The 16,513-nt window shown below is 43.8% G+C and overlaps 1 protein-coding gene across 3 annotated transcripts in view; it reads left to right on the top strand.

The window, feature by feature from the left end:
- The window catches only part of UBE3D (ubiquitin protein ligase E3D), a 113,130-nt gene that overhangs the window by 52,073 nt on the left and 44,544 nt on the right, over nt 1-16,513 (top strand). The window contains exon 9 of one of the 3 annotated variants that reach the window (XM_048845146.2): nt 9,805-10,313. The exons of the other annotated variants lie outside the window; for them this stretch is intronic. Within the exon in view, the coding sequence (XP_048701103.1) occupies nt 9,805-9,832 (28 nt within the window). The 3' untranslated portion in view covers nt 9,833-10,313. Of the gene's footprint in view, nt 1-9,804; nt 10,314-16,513 lie in introns of those variants that run through there. 3 annotated transcript variants of the gene reach the window in all.

The raw sequence follows: 16,513 nt of genomic DNA, 5'->3' as shown, positions 1-16,513 counted from the left end.
GTATCATACTGACTGGTGATGACTTACTCTTGGAGATCATACAATGGAAGAAGTAAAGAGGAGGTTCCCCAGTCTTTCCCTCCTCCTGTCTCTGAGCACATGCTTCTATAAGACAATGAGTTTCACTGAGTAAAGGGGAGTAATTTTGAGAACCTCTTGTTTAAAATGTTGGCTGCAATATAATTGCTTCTCCACTGCTACTTTTAGAATTTCCAAGCAGCAGCAGAGTAAAAATATATTGATTCTAGTGCTGCTTGGGAAAGCTCGGATCAACAGCAGAGGCACTAGAGATGGCTGTATGCAGACTCAGGAAGAAATCACTACATTAATTTACATTTTGGAAAATCTTCTCCACAATCATAAGGACTAGAAGAATTAAAAAATATCCCAGTCTAGCAGATCATAGAATCATAGAATATAAGGGTTGGAAGGGACCCCAGAAGGTCATCTAGTCCAACCCCCTGCTCGAAGCAGGACCAAATCCCAGATGGAGTTGCAGTGTTAGAAATACTGAAAGATGTCAGTGCAAGCTGAGCTGAGACTAGCATCTTCCTGGTTGAGGGTAAGGACATGGGAAGGGACAGGCACATCCTAGAGATCAGAAGATCTGCTGGGCCAAGATGGCTTCCAGCTGACCGAGAAGGGGAAGAGCATCTTCACACACCAACTCGCCAACTAGGGAGGTGGGCTTTAAACTAGGTTCAAAGGGGGCAGGTGACAAAAGCCCCCAAGTAAGCAAAGAAAAAAAAAAGGGGTGACCTTAACAGAGGGCTAGACATTGGAAGGGGGGGCATGGAAAAGTACAACAGAGTCATAGGAGGAACAAGAAGGAAATCAGTGGGGGAAATCTGCTCAACGTTTTAGTTGTCTAGACATAAATGCAAGGAATATAGGGACTAACAGGAAGAACTGGAAGTATTAGTACATAAGCTAAATTTTGATTTAATTGACATCACAGAGACTTGGTGGGATAAGTCTCATGACTGGAATATTGGTATAGAGGGGTATAGCTTGTTCAGGAAGGACAGGCTAGGAAAAACCAAGGAGGGTTTGTGAAAATAGAAATCGCATAAAAAGATGCCTAGGGTCTATGGGAAATAAGGCTTTGGGTTCCAAGCTCACAAAATGAGCTCCCTAATTTACCCAATACAGATTTCATTAAAAAAAATTCAATGAAATTTAAACTTGCTATTAACCTTTACCAATGTTGAAGATGAACTTGACATGATAATGCTGTTGCGGTTGAAATCAGAACTTCGAGGGGTTCATTTGGGGGTGTCTGGGGAGGCCAGGGAGAATGGAGGCAGGAGGAATTGGGGCTGCCTCCCCTCATCCCCTCCAGCCCGGCCTTGCAGGAGGTGATGGACAATCTGGCCAGGGGCTCCCTGGTCCCAGGCGCACATCTGGGGAGCAGGGTCAGGGCACAGGGGTTTGCCCTGCTCCGTCCGCCCAGCTCTCCAGTCTGAGAACAGGGTTGGAGTACTGGGGCTTACTCCGCTCTGCCCAACTGGCATTTCGGCCAGGGAGTGGGCAAGCCCCTGCGCTCTGACCCTGCTCCCCAGCTGGAACACCGTGCTGGCGGAGCGCGGCAAGCTCCTGACCCCACTCCTCGGCTGGAACGCAGGGCAGGTGGAGCGGGGTAAGCTCCTGACCCCGCTCTCCAGCTGGAGCGCTGGGTGGAGCGGGACAAGCCCCCACACCCCGACATTGCTCCATGGGTGCACGCCTGGGGCCGGGGGGATTTGTCCATTGTCCCCCGCAAGGCCAGCTGGAGGTGGCCCCGCTTGCTCCTGCCCCATCCTTCCTGCCTCCCCTCCCCCAGCTCCATCGTTACCCACCCACCTGCATCATTGCCCACCCCCCTGAAGTCGGGGCCCACCCAAGTGTCCCATCCTGGCTATGCCACTGATCTGCGCATCTTGGCGACCGTGCTGCACTGTGTAAAAGTGAATCCATACTATGTACAAAAATAGAAGGTCACAATTTAATGACTGTGCATAACTGAAACCGTGCAAAAAATACCGTGTAAATCGAGGCCTGACTATACACTTGTTCCGAGGTTCAGCAGGAGGTGGGAGGCAGACCAGTTTAGAGTCTCTGGGTAAAGATAAAAGAGGTAAAAAATAGTGGTGATATCATGATGAGGTCTACTACAGACCCCCAAATCAGGAAGAGCAGGCAGATCAGAACACAAAACAGAAATATCCAAAACATAAGATCTGGGAGAAATGCAGGATTTTAACTACCTAGACATCTTTTGGAAAAGTCATACAGCAAAACAAAAAATTTCCAATAAGTTCTTGGAATGTACTGGGGACAATTATTTGTTTCAGAAGTGGAGGAAGTAACCCGGGGGACATCCGTTTTAGACTTGATTCTGATGAACAGGGAGGAATTGGTAGTGAATCTGAAAATAGAAGGCAATTTGAGTGAAAATGATCATAAAATGATGATTTTGAAGGACGGAAAAAGTGAGAGCACCAGAACAAAGACAATGGACGTCAAAAAAAGCAGACATTAAGAAACTGAGAGAAATAGTAGGCAAGGTTTGGTGGGAAGAAAATTTAAGGGAAATTGGAGTTCAGGACAGCTGGCAGTTTCTCAGGGAGACCATATTAAATGCACAAGTGCAAATTATCTTGATGCAAAGGAAAGATAGGAATATAAAGAAGCCAATAAGGCTCTATCAGAAGCCCTTTAATGACCTGAAAATCGTACAGCAATGCTACAAAAAGTGGAAACATGGATAAATTGCTAAAGAGGAGTACAAAAGAGTAGCACAACTCCGTAGGGACAGAATCAGGAAGGCTAAGACACAAAATGAGTTATACCTAGCCAGAAACATAAAAGGAAATAAAAAGAGGTTCTTTAAATACATTATAGAAATAAAGAGAAAGATGAAGGAAAGTGTAGATCTTCTGCTTAGTGGCAAAGGAGAGCTAATAATTGATGACATCAAGAAAGCTGAGCTGTTTAATGCCTATTTTTCTTCCATATTCACTAAAAAGTTTAATGGTGACCAGTTATTCAACATAATTAATATTAACAAGGGAGAATGAATTGGGAAAGAACAGGTTAAAGAATATTTAGATAAGTTAGATATAGTCAATTCAGCAGGGCCTGATGAAATTCATCATAGGGTACTTAAAGAACTAGCTGAAGCAATCTCAGAACTGTTAGCATTGATCTTTGACAACTCCCGTAGGATGGGTGAAGTCCCAGAGGGCTCAAGAAGGGCAAACGTAGTACCTGTCTTTAAAAAGGGGAACAAAGAGGACCCAACGAATTATAGACCTGTCAGTCTAACTTTGGTACCTGGAAAGATACTAGAACAATGTATTAAACAATCAATTTGTAAACACCTTGAGGATAATCGGGTTATAAGGAATAGCCAGCATGGCTTTGTCAAGAACAAATCATGTCAAACCGACCTAATTTCCTTCTTTGACAAGGTAACTGGCCTAATGGATGGGAGTAAGCAGTAGACCTGATATATCTTGATTTTAGTATGAGTTTTTATGCAGTTCCACATGACATTCTCCTAAGGAAACTAGGGAAATGGATCTAGATGAAATTACTATAAAATGGGTGCACAACTGGTTGAAAGACCACACTCAGTATTTAACAATAGATCACTGTCAAACTTGGAGGTCGGATCTAGTGGGGTCCCACAGGGGTCAGTCCTGGTCCATATTTTCATTAAAGACCTGGATAATGGAATGGAGAGTGTGCTTATAAAATTTGTGGATGACACCAAGAATTTTTTTTATTTTTATTTTTTTGGCAGGGTAATATTTGAATTCAAAATTACCTTGACAAATTGGACTATCAGTTTGAATTCAGCAAGATCAAGTTCAATCAAGAAAAGTGCAGAGTACTTTAGTTAGGAAGCAAAAAATCAAATGCATGACTACAAAATGGGGAATAATTGGCTTGGTGGTAGTACTGCTGAAAAGGATCTGGAGGTTATAGTGAATCACAAATTGAATGAGTCAACAATGTGATGCAGTTGCAAAAAAGGTTAATATCATTTTGGGGTGTATTAACAGGAGTGTTGTATGTAAGACCCAGGAGGTAATATTCCCATTTTACTCAGCACTAATGAGGCCTCAGCTGGATTGCTGTGTCCACTTCCGGGTGCCACAATTTAGGAAAGATGTGGACAAATTGGAGAGTCCAGAGGAGAGTAGTAAAAATAATAAAGGGTTTAGAAAACCTGACCAGTGAGGAAAGGTTTAAAAAAAAAAAAAAAAAAGAGCTGCCAAACCTAGGCTTGTTTAGTCTCGAGAAATGAAAATTGAGGGGGGATCTGTTAACTGTCTTAATATACGTTAAGAGGACTGTGATTAATTGTTCCCCCATGGCCACTGAAGGTAGGACAGGAAGTAATAGGCTTAATCTGCAGCAAAGGAGATTAGGAAAAACTTTCTAACTAAAAGGGAAATTAAGTTTTGGAATAGGCTTCCAAGGGAGATTGGGAAAAAAATCTTTTTTTTTTTTTTTTTTTGAAGGTTTTTAAAAACATGTTGGACAAACACCTGTCAGGGGTGGTCTAGGTCAGTGATTCTCAGCCTATTTACCATTGTGGGCTGCATGTGCAGCTCTCTCGGTGTTACATGGGCTGCATCCACACATTATAAATACACTACCTGTATGGCCCTGAGGATGTCAAATGGGTAGCAGCTGTGTGTTGATTGGGCTGCGGGTTGAGAACCGCTGGTCTAGGTTTTCTTGGTCCTGTCTCTGCAGAGAGGGCTAGACTTTGACTTCTTGAGGCCCCTTCCCACCCTATGGGTATGTCTACACTACGGAATAAGGTCGAATTTATAGAAGTCGGTTTTTTAGAAATCGGTTTTATAAATTCGAGTGTGTGTGTCCCCACAGAAAATGCTCTAAGTGCATTAAGTGCATTAACTCGGCGGAGCGCTTCCACAGTACCGAGGCAAGCGTCGACTTCCGGAGCGTTGCACTGTGGGTAGCTATCCCACAGTTCCCGCAGTCTCCGCTACCCATTGGAATTCTGGGTTGAGATCCCAATGCCTGATGGGGCTAAAACATTGTCGCGGGTGGTTCTGGGTACGTGTCGTCAGGCCCCCCGTTCCCTCCCTCCCTCCCTCCGTGAAAGCAAGGGCAGACAATCATTTCGCGCCTTTTTTCCTGAGTTACCTGTGCAGACGCCATACCACAGCAAGCATGGAGCCCGCTCAGGTAACCGTCACCCTATGTCTCCTGGGTGCTGGCAGACGCGGTACGGCTTTGCTGCACAGTAGCAGCAACCCCTTGCCTTCTGGCAGCAGACGGTGCAATACGACTGGTAGTCGTCCTCATCGTGTCCGAGGTGCTCCTGGCCGCGTCGGCTGGGAGCGCCTGGGCAGACATGGGCGCAGGGACTAAATTTGGAGTGACTTGACCAGGTCATTCTCTTTAGTCCTGCAGTCAGTCCTATTGAACCGTCTTATGGTGAGCGGGCAGGCGATACGGACTGCTAGCAGTCGTACTGTACCATCTTCTGCCAGGCAGGCAAGAGATGGGGATGGCTAGCAGTCGTACTGTACCATCTTCTGCTGAACAGCCATGAGATGTGGATGGCATGCAGTCCTTCTGCACCGTCTGCTGCCAGCCAAAGATGTAAAAGATAGATGGAGTGGGTCAAAACAAGAAATAGACCAGATTTGTTTTGTACTCATTTGCCTCCTCCCCTGTCTAGGGGACTCATTCCTCTAGGTCACACTGCAGTCACTCACAGAGAAGGTGCAGCGAGGTAAATCTAGCCATGTATCAATCAGAGGCCAGGCTAACCTTCTTGTTCCAATAACAACGATAACTTAGGTGCACCATTTCTTATTGGAACCCTCCGTGCAGTCCTGCCTGAAATACTCCTTGATGTACAGGCACCCCCTTTGTTGATTTTAGCTCCCTGAAGCCAACCCTGTAAGCCGTGTCGTCAGTCGCCCCTCCCTCCGTCAGAGCAACGGCAGACAATCGTTCCGCGCCTTTTTTCTGTGCGGACGCCATACCACGGCAAGCATGGAGCCCGCTCAGCTCACTTTGGCAATTAGGAGCACATTAACCACCACACACATTATTCAGCAGTATATGCAGCACCAGAACATGGCAACGCGATACCGGGCGAGGAGGCGACGTCAGCGCGGTCCCGTGAGTGATCAGGACATGGACACAGATTTCTCTGAAAGCATGGGCCCTGACAATGCATGCATCATGGTGCTAATGGGGCAGGTTCATACTGTGGAACGCCGATTCTGGGCTCGGGAAACAAGCACAGACTGGTGGGACCGCATAGTGTTGCAGGTCTGGGACGATTCCCAGTGGCTACGAAACTTTCGCATGCGTAAGGGCACTTTCATGGAACTTTGTGACTTGCTTTCCCCTGTCCTGAAGCGCATGAATACCAAGATGAGAGCAGCCCTCACAGTTGAGAAGCGAGTGGCGATAGCCCTGTGGAAGCTTGCAACGCCAGACAGCTACCGGTCAGTTGGGAATCAATTTGGAGTGGGCAAATCTACTGTGGGGGCTGCTGTGATGCAAGTAGCCAACGCAATCAAAGATCTGCTGATATCAAGGGTAGTGACCCTGGGAAATGTGCAGGTCATAGTGGATGGCTTTGCTGCAATGGGATTCCCTAACTGTGGTGGGGCTATAGACGGAACCCATATCCCTATCTTGGCACCGGAGCACCAAGCCGCCGAGTACATAAACCGCAAGGGGTACTTTTCGATAGTGCTGCAAGCTCTGGTGGATCACAAGGGACGTTTCACCAACATCAACGTGGGATGGCCGGGAAAGGTGCATGATGCTCGCATCTTCAGGAACTCTGGTCTGTTTCAAAAGCTGCAGGAAGGGACTTTATTCCCAGACCAGAAAATAACTGTTGGGGATGTTGAAATGCCTATATGTATCCTTGGGGATCCAGCCTACCCCTTAATGCCATGGCTCATGAAGCCATACACAGGCAGCCTGGACAGTAGTCAGGAGCTGTTCAACTACAGGCTGAGCAAGTGCAGAATGGTGGTAGAATGTGCACTTGGACGTTTAAAGGCGCGCTGGTGCAGTTTACTGACTCGCTTAGACCTCAGCGAAACCAATATTCCCACTGTTATTACTGCTTGCTGTGTGCTCCACAATATCTGTGAGAGTAAGGGGGAGACGTTTATGGCGGGGTGGGAGGTTGAGGCAAATCGCCTGGCTGCTGGTTACGCGCAGCCAGACACCAGGGCGGTTAGAAGAGCACAGGAGGGCGCGGTACGCATCAGAGAAGCTTTGAAAAACAGTTTCATGACTGGCCAGGCTATGGTGTGAAAGTTCTGTTTGTTTCTCCTTGATGAACCCCCCCGCCCCTTGGTTCACTCTACTTCCCTGTAAGCTAACCACCCTCCCCTCCTCCCTTCGATCACCGCTTGCAGAGCCAATAAAGTCATTGTTGCTTCACAGTCATGCATTCGTTATTCATTCATCACACAAATAGGGGGATGACTACCAAGGTATCCCAGGAGGGGTGGTGGAGGAGGGAAGGAAAATGCCACACAGCACTTTAAGCACAGCACTTTAAAAGTTTACAACTTTAAAATTTATTGAATGACAGCCTTCTTTTTTTTGGGCAATCCTCTGTGGTGGAGTGGCTGGTTGGCCGGAGGCCCCCCCACCGCGTTCTTGGGCATCTGGGTGTGGAGGCTATGGAACTTGGGGAGGAGGGCGGTTGGTTACAGAGGGGCTGCAGTGGCAGTCTGTGCTCCAGCTGCCTTTGCTGCAGCTCAACCATACACTGGAGCATACTGGTTTGGTCCTGCAGCAGCCTCAGCATTGAATCCTGCCTCCTCTCATCACGCTGCCGCCACCTTTGAGCTTCAGCCCTGTCTTCAGCCCGCCACTTACTCTCTTCAGCCCTCCACCTCTCCTCCCGGTCATTTTGTGCTTTCCTGCACTCTGACATTATTTGCCTCCACGCATTCGTCTGTGCTCTGTCAGTGTGGGAGGACAGCATGAGCTCGGAGAACATTTCATCGCGAGTGCGTTTTTTTTTCTTTCTAAGCTTCACTAGCCTCTGGGAAGGAGAAGATCCTGTGATCATTGAAACACATGCAGCTGGTGGAGAAAAAAAAAGGGACAGCGGTATTTAAAAAGACACATTTTATAAAACAGTCGCTACACTCTTTCAGGGTAAACCTTGCTGTTAACATTACATACATAGCACATGTGCTTTCGTTACAAGGTCGCATTTTGCCTCCTCCCACCGCGTGAACGGATTTTGGTTGAATGCCAGCAAACATACACTGCAATGCTTTGTTCTACAGTGATTCCCCAGTACGTGTTGCTGGCCTGGAGTGGTAAAGTGTCCTACCATGAAGGACGAAATAAGGCTGCCCTCCCCAGAAACCTTTTGCAAAGGCAGAACCGCAAATGCCAGGGCAAAGTAATCCTTTCACATGCTTGCTTTTAAACCATGTATAGCATTTTAAAAGGTACACTCACCAGAGGTCCCTTCTCCGCCTGCTGAGTCCAGGAGGCAGCCTTGGGTGGGTTCGGGGGGTACTGGCTCCAGGTCTAGGGTGAGAAACAGTTCCTGGCTGTCGGGAAAACCGGTTTCTCCGCTTGCTTGCTGTGAGCTATCTACAACCTCCTCCTCATCATCTTCTTCGTCCCCAAAACCTACTTCCGTATTGCCTCCATCTCCATTGAAGGAGTCAAACAACACGGCTGGGGTAGTGGTGGCTGAACCCCCTAAAATGGCATGCAGCTCATCATAGAAGCGGCATGTTTGGGGCTCTGACCCAGAGCGGCTGTTCGCCTCTCTGGTTTTTCTGGTAGGCTTGCCTCAGCTCCTTCAGTTTCACGCGGCACTGCTTCGGGTCCCTGTTATGGCCTCTGTCCTTCATGCCCTGGGAGATTTTCAGAAAGGTTTTGGCATTTCGAAAACTGGAACGGAGTTCTGATAGCACGGATTCCTCTCCCCAAACAGCGATCAGCTCCCGTACCTCCCGTTCGGTCCATGCTGGAGCTCTTTTGCGATTCTGGGACTCCATCATGGTCACCTGTGCTGATGAGCTCTGCATGGTCACCTGCAGCTTGCCACGCTGGCCAAACAGGAAATGAGATTCAAAAGTTCGCGGTTCTTTTCCTGTCTACCTGGCCAGTGCATCTGAGTTGAGAGCGCTGTCCAGAGCGGTCAGAATGGAGCACTCTGGGATAGCTCCCGGAGGCCAATACCATCGAATTGTGTCCACAGTACCCCAAATTCGAGCCGGCAACGTCGATTTAAGCGCTAATCCACTTGTCAGGGGTGGAGTAAGGAAATCGATTTTAAGAGCCCTTTAAGTCGAAATAAAGGGCTTCATTGTGTGGACGGGTGCAGGTTTAAATCGATTTAACGCTGCTAAATTCGACCTAAAGTCCTAGTGTAGACCAGGGCTATGTTTCTTTCATTCTCTGATACAGGTTGTGACGTTAGCAGTGTGTCAGTGACATGCTCCTTTGTCTTTTCATCCATTCCAGACAGCAGTCTACAATTATTACCATACGTTAAGGAAATAACAAGCCAGCCGTTCTCACGTAGGTTAAGATGTATCCAGGAAAGAATGAGGTGGTACTAGATAGAAGAGGAAAACATTTCAAGGAATTGGAAAATGCCACCATTTCCTTTTGAGCTGTGGCTATATATACCCTACTGCTGGCAAGAAAAATGCAGCTTTGGGTAATGCTATAACACTTGTTAATCCTAGATACTCAAAAGCGCAACAATAATCCAAAGTGCCACCTTCTGTCACTGACTATCCCATTCCTCCTTGGCAGTGATGCAGCTATTGTAATCCATGTTTGAATCGGCTCCAGTCAGAACTACTGGAATTGTTTCAACAAGAAGTTCAACACGTTGGGACTTAAAAGCATAGCAGCCTTGCCTCTTCTTCACAGAACAGACACGTTCAATTGAAAGACGGCACATTGTAAATCACTGTCCACGCAACAGTTATGAGAGTAATTTGGCTCCCCTTGTAATGGAAGGCACATTGGTTCACTGCTGGGAATTCTGCAAATTACACTGTACTCTGGAACTATGCCAATAACTTTGCATACCATCGATATTTATAAGCAGACGCAACAACCTTCAGCCAGTGCCCAGTAGGAGCTGAGCTTTTGCACTTTCTTGCTCTTGTAGGCTCTGAGTACCAGAGCTTCTGAATTAAAAGAAAGTGCAAGTTCTGTTTTTGTATCTACCTAGGCAAAAATGATGCTGGGAATTAAGAATTAGGTTCATGGAAATAAATCATGAATGACAATTGAAAAAAGGAAGGAAAGAAAATAGTTATATACAAGGATGTGTTCAGCTTTGTTGTTCAGAACTCCTTCTTGTTTTGCATATACACTTCTGTGCTTTGCTCCTCAGTTGCCTCCTATGCCTCCTACATTACAGGAATTCACACTTTCTTTTTCCCCTTTCCACTTTGAGGTTCGTTTCAGTGTAAAAACATCAGCAGTTTTTGTAACAATATATAATATTGGGATTGATTTTTACATTTATAAAATTTTATCCGCTAGATCAAATTGACATTTAAAATGTACTAATTCAAGTAGATTGCTAAATTTGTAACACTATTCCTAATGTGATTGTTTACTGTGTCTTAGGATGTAACTGTGTGGTAAGGTGACTTGACGTCCGTAAACTGGTGAACTGATGATGCATCCCAGATTCAGGGATTTCCTCTTGTCATTTCAGTTTTCTTCACTTATATGAGTAATCCTATTGTAATCAAAATTTCATATCAGCAGGCCAAATTCTATTCTCATTTATAGTTGCAAATTTGGAGCAGCTCCTTTGAAACTAATGAAGTTACACCATTATAACTAAGAGCAGAATTGGGGGTAGTAAAGACACTCACATGAGTAAAATGAGCAAGATTTACTTTATACTTTGCAGGTGAGATGTAACGGTTTGACTATTCTTTTACCAGTATTAGGTAAAATACTGTAACAAACAATTTAAAAATGCATGTATATAAGAAAATGGATGTAGTTGAGACTTGTATTAAGCCATTTAATACAAACTGAATACTTTATAATCTACAGTTTCTTACTGCAGTTTTTAGCACTGAGAAGTATTTAATGTATTTTCTGAAGCTTTATGTTAGAAATTAGAAAATTATGAGTAAAATTTAGAATTGTTCTAAATCATAGAACCCATTACTGTAGCAAATGGCATAATTATACTTATAGGACTATTTGAAAAGTTATAAGAACATTTTATCAACTTGATTTTTCTTATGTCTGTGAAATCCAGACTTTCTGAAAGGAGTTTATAGCAACGAGCAGATGTTACTTTAGTCAGGTTAAATTTGAATTTTCATTATAAACCCTTTTTCTTAATATAAAATAATATGTCCTTTCTAATTGCGACAAGCTGAAAATTCATTTAGGACTTACATTTCATAGGATAAAATGTTTTAAACCTGCTAACTTCTTTTTTACAGGGCACTCAATACCTTTTTTAACCAAGCTCCAGACACCCAAATTGTCTCAATTAAAATATATATTCCCAGGCAAAAGAATAAGGTATGCCTAACCATTGTTGAGAATATGTATCATTAACTGAATGGGAAGAATGTTTTATAAGAATGATCAAGATGACTTGAAAGTATAGAAATTCACAGATACCCCAAATTATCTTAATTCTGCACCCATAGTGATGAACTGAGAAAATAAGATATATGAACTTAGAGCCTACACTATGGGACTTAGTCGAACCGAGTTATGCAACTCCAGCTATGTGAATAACATGGAACTGACGTAGCTTAGGTCGACCTTTTGCAGTATCTACACCGCCCTGGGTCAATAGGAGAAACTCTCTCATAGACTTACCTTATGCTTCTCATTCCGTTGGAGTACTGGAGTCGATGGGAGAGCAATCTGCGGTCGATTTAGTGGGTCTTCACTAGACCCACTAAATTGACCCCCGGTGGATCGATCGCTGCAGCGTCCGGTAAGCATAGACATGTCCTAAGAAGCATGCTGCCCCATCTGTACCAAGAATGCTGCCTCTGTAGAATGCCCAGCTCCTGTCAGACCCACCTGGTGCAGGTCCTTTTTTGTCTTCTCCCTCCCTATTGGTCTGTTCCACTTCCCTTCCCCCATCCTTTTGAGGCAAGTCTTTCACATCTTCATTATGCTTTGACATTTCAACAGGTATGATCTTCTATGGGAGGGAAAATCCTCTTGGGTCCAGGCTACTCTGTAACTAATTCAGATCCTAGTAAAAGTCCATGTACTTGAAAATAGGTTACTTCCTTCCTGCCATAAAGGAAAAGAATTAACTGGGCTGCTACTGGAGTGCAGGTGTTTAGTTTACAAAAAAAACCAGTGTCTCCATTCTTGAAATTAAACATTTGCAGAGGAATTTAGTTTACAGGTTCTTTATGGAAGAACTGCATTTATTAGTCTTCCATATCGTTTAAACGTTGGCAAGAGTTTAGTGACTAACAAATCAGAATTAATTTTATGCCATCTTCAGATCATTTCAAGAATAATCATACTTAAAAGTGTGAATAATGTAGCGTCCTAGCATATTGAATGTGTTTTCACATCATCTAGCATACCATAATTGTTTTTTGATTAAACTGCTGTAAAAATGAAGTCAACAAAGACATTTTACTTAACAAGCTTGTCCTTTAGTTCAGTAAAGTCACCTATCCTTTAAAAGTGCTATGGATGGTGGAAAGGATAACTCAGTACTAATGAAGTGTCAGAGTCAGGACTGAGCATTTGTTACCTCTTCACATCAGATTTCTCAGTAAGGCCCCGATTCAGCAAAGTACTTAAGAACTTGCTTAACTTTAAGCACATGCATAGTCTCATTTATGTGGTTTTTTTGCACCGGGGTCTAAATATACAATTTATGTAGTAAGATTAGAGCCAAAGAAGTCAAACTATCCCTCTGCCCTGGTGCTCACATTCAGCAGTGCCTTATGTAAAACTTGGTTCATTTCTCAGTCATGGTCTACCACTCCTTAGAGTAGCATAGGCTATGATTTCCAAGGCAGCACAGTGAACTTGAGTTGTGACAGCAGAAAGCTGGGAAAAGAAGGGATTGTCTCACGTTGTTCAAAAGCAACTTTTCTGGCCTATTACTCAGGATGATGAGTTCTGCAGTTGCACCCAAACTTCCTTGGCTAAAAGATGGTTGCCATTGATATGCTCCAAAAAGTATGTAAATACCTGAGAGAAAGATAATGTAAGAAAACAAAGTCCAGTGCAGGTTTTCCAATGACATAGATAACATTTTTCCTGGACTTGAAACATAAAAGGGTCTGATCTCTTATTGATGTGCAAGGGAACTTAAGCAGGTACTGTTTGTTAAGACTAGTGACTGTGTGCACATTTTCCACGTGTTGATGGGAGCGAGACTTCATCTGTCTGTTAACACTTTGTGACACAGGCCAGATGGCTACAGGAGTGTGTTAGAAGGCAGATATATTAGTCCCAGTTTAAATAGATCCCTTTTCCCTGGATAAGGTAACAGGGGCAGTTCCAGAACAAGCAGGAACTTGCTGGAACCAATTAAGGCAGGTAGGCTAAGTAGGACACCTGGAGCCAATTAAGAAAAAGCTGCTAGAATCAGTTAGGACAGGCTGGCTAATCAGGGCACCTGAGTTTAAAAAGGACCTCACTTCCATTTGTGGCATGCATGCGAGGAGCTGGAAGCAAGAGGCAGTAGGAGCTGAGAGTGAGAAGGCGTACTGCTGGAGGACTGAGGAGTACAAGCATTATCAGACACCAGGAGAAAGGTCCTGTGGTGAGAATAAAGAAGGTGTTGGGAAGTAGCCCAGGGAGTTGTAGCTGTTGTACAGCTGTTCCAGGAGGCACTCTAGACAACTACAGTCTACAGGGCCCTGGGCTGGAACCCGGAGTAGAGGGCGGGCCCAGGTTCCCCACAAACCTCCCAACTCCTGATCAGACACAGGAGGAGTTGATCTGGACTGTGGGCTCCACCAGAGGGGAAAGTCTGGGCTGTTCCCCGGCCCACATGGTGGATCAGCAGAGACTGCAGGGATTATTCTCCTTCCTTTTCCCCATGCTAGCCAGAGATGAGGTTATCTGAGTAAAACCGCAGATTTGAGCCACGAAAGTGGCCAAACTGAGGGCTGCCGTGAATCTCTGAGGCGAGCAAATTCACCAATAAGTGCAAGACCCACCAAGTTAAAGGAGGAACTTTGTCACAACTTCTTATGTGGGTTCAGGGAATGACAGAATAAATACATAATTCACAATTTTGATATCTTAAGTCTTGCTCCATCAGGGTGAGGAGAGCTTCTTCTGAGTCTTATTTTGACTAAACTGGGAATAGAGGGTTCTCAGCTGCTCACACGGTATAACCCATAATTATGATTGGCATGATATCGTTGTTCTTTGGAGTATAGAAAGTTGGATGTGCTTACCTAAAGAGTCTGGTCAGCTGTTTTGGTTGAAGATCTTTGACAGTTTCACCACTAGTCGAATCTGAATAGTCATTTTCATTTTTTGTGAAGTTCACATTTGCAGTTAGAATCAATTTGTTAAACATCAGAAAATATTGGTTGACATTTTCAAAGCAATTTAGGTGATTTAGACACTATCTTCCATTCATTTTCATTGAAGACAGACAAATCCTTGAGACAGCTTTGAAAAAATCTCTCATACTGTTTTAAATCTTTTTCTATCATACATATAACAGCAACATTATTTTCCTTGCTTTGTATCTTTTGCCCAGTACGGTAACATGATTACGATATCACTACTTGAATCCCTGCTGCAGGGATCAAGCCCTTAGGGAAAACTCTGGAAAGGCACAATATACAAAACTACTAGAAAACAAGAGTAAAATGGCATTTAATTTTTTATTTCTTAATCTTTATTATTTTGTATCCTCCATTTTAAAAGATCAAAGCATAAAAAGACATACTTTATAGCATTCGTCTTGTGGGCCCCGATTAAGCAGTAGTCTTGTGGGCCCCCATTCAGACTCTTATACCTCCCTCATCGCTATAGTATTGGTGCACCACCCGGAAGTGCGTTTAGCAATGTGACTAGCATTTGCCATGTGACAGATTTTGTTCTCTCCAGAAAGTTATGTGCAGTTCTTATTTTATTTTATTTTTTATTAATTATTTTATGTCTTATATGCTGGGAGTGGGAGTGTAGGCAAGGTCAAAGAAGTACACCTTGCTGTTGGCAGTCATCCCTAGATCCTGTGAAAGTTGTTGCACTGCATTTGGAGTGGCCCCAGAAAAAGCTCTTACTCTTGCACAAACGAGCTTTACCCTTGCAATGGACAGCTTCATTGTACTTAAGGAGCCAAGTTGTCAACTATGGTCCTCATCCCAGAGCTTCAGAGATCTTTCATTTGTACTGGGCGCAGACCATTGAATGCCGTGAAGATAAAGGACTGAGACCTTGAATTTGATTTGGTAGATGGGAAGCCTGTTGGAGAGTGAAGGACAGGTTTCATGTACTTGTGGTAGCTCGTGTTGCTAAGGCATGCATTGCTGCTTTCTGTGTTATCTAATTCATGCTAATACTATCCCAATTAAGCAGTATTCATTGCCATTCCCTGTTGCTAGACTACATAGGTGCCCGGAGAGACATCCCAAAATTGGACGGCCTGATTAAGAAGATTATGCTGTATTGCTTTTGGGTAATAACATACATTTTTTTAAGCTCTGTGGCAAGCCTCTTTAAAAATTTACTTTCCCATAAAAAGAGATGTAACATGAAGACTGAGATCTGCTATAAGTAATCAACCATATCTGAACAAATTTATAAATAAACCCTTCACGCTAACGTTCATTGGGAATCTAGTTATCTGTGAAGCAAAGAATTTATAATAAGAGGGTTGGGGAGTAATTAATACCTTTTTGGTCAAGTAGAATAATTTGTTTTGGGTGATATCTGGAAATTCACACTGGGCTAACCTCAGTATATTCAAGTAATTTGGAAAATTGCCTTTGCTGCTTTAAATGTAAGCCTTTTTTTCCCCAATGAGTGTACTAGTTGATCTCTACAGTAACAGTATATTCTACTTTTAATTTCTACTATTCTAATTGATTTCTAAGTTGTACACGGAGTATTTCAGGGGTTTGGGGTTTTTTACCTCCTTTTGAATATTTACAGTAAACAGTGCTTCTAGCTAGTGATTTTAATTTTAACTTATGACTGGAAGAATTTTCCTAATAAGGAAATAGCTGACAGGCATGACTGAATTATAACAATGTATAAGGATAGAAGCAAGGATTTAGTGTCCAGCTGCAAAGCACACTCATGTCCTTTTTGCTTAACTCAAGATGTGTGCTGTTCCTAGTTCAGAACCATTTTATTGAGTACATTTTACTATATCTACCTGCTTTGGGGGTTGGTTTCTAAACTTGACTCATGTCAACTGTCCAGGTTTATTTTCAGCGGTGAGTTCTCCCGTCATAAAATTTAGTCCAAACTAGAGACTTGTGCTTATACCCCTCTATTATCCATTTCTAATCTG

This window comes from Caretta caretta, chromosome 3 (genome assembly GCF_965140235.1).
Source record: "Caretta caretta isolate rCarCar2 chromosome 3, rCarCar1.hap1, whole genome shotgun sequence".
In the NCBI taxonomy this organism is placed as follows: domain Eukaryota; kingdom Metazoa; phylum Chordata; order Testudines; family Cheloniidae; genus Caretta; species Caretta caretta.
The sequence above is the reverse complement of the archived record's forward strand: the minus strand, read 5'-3'. Positions and strand labels throughout refer to the sequence as shown.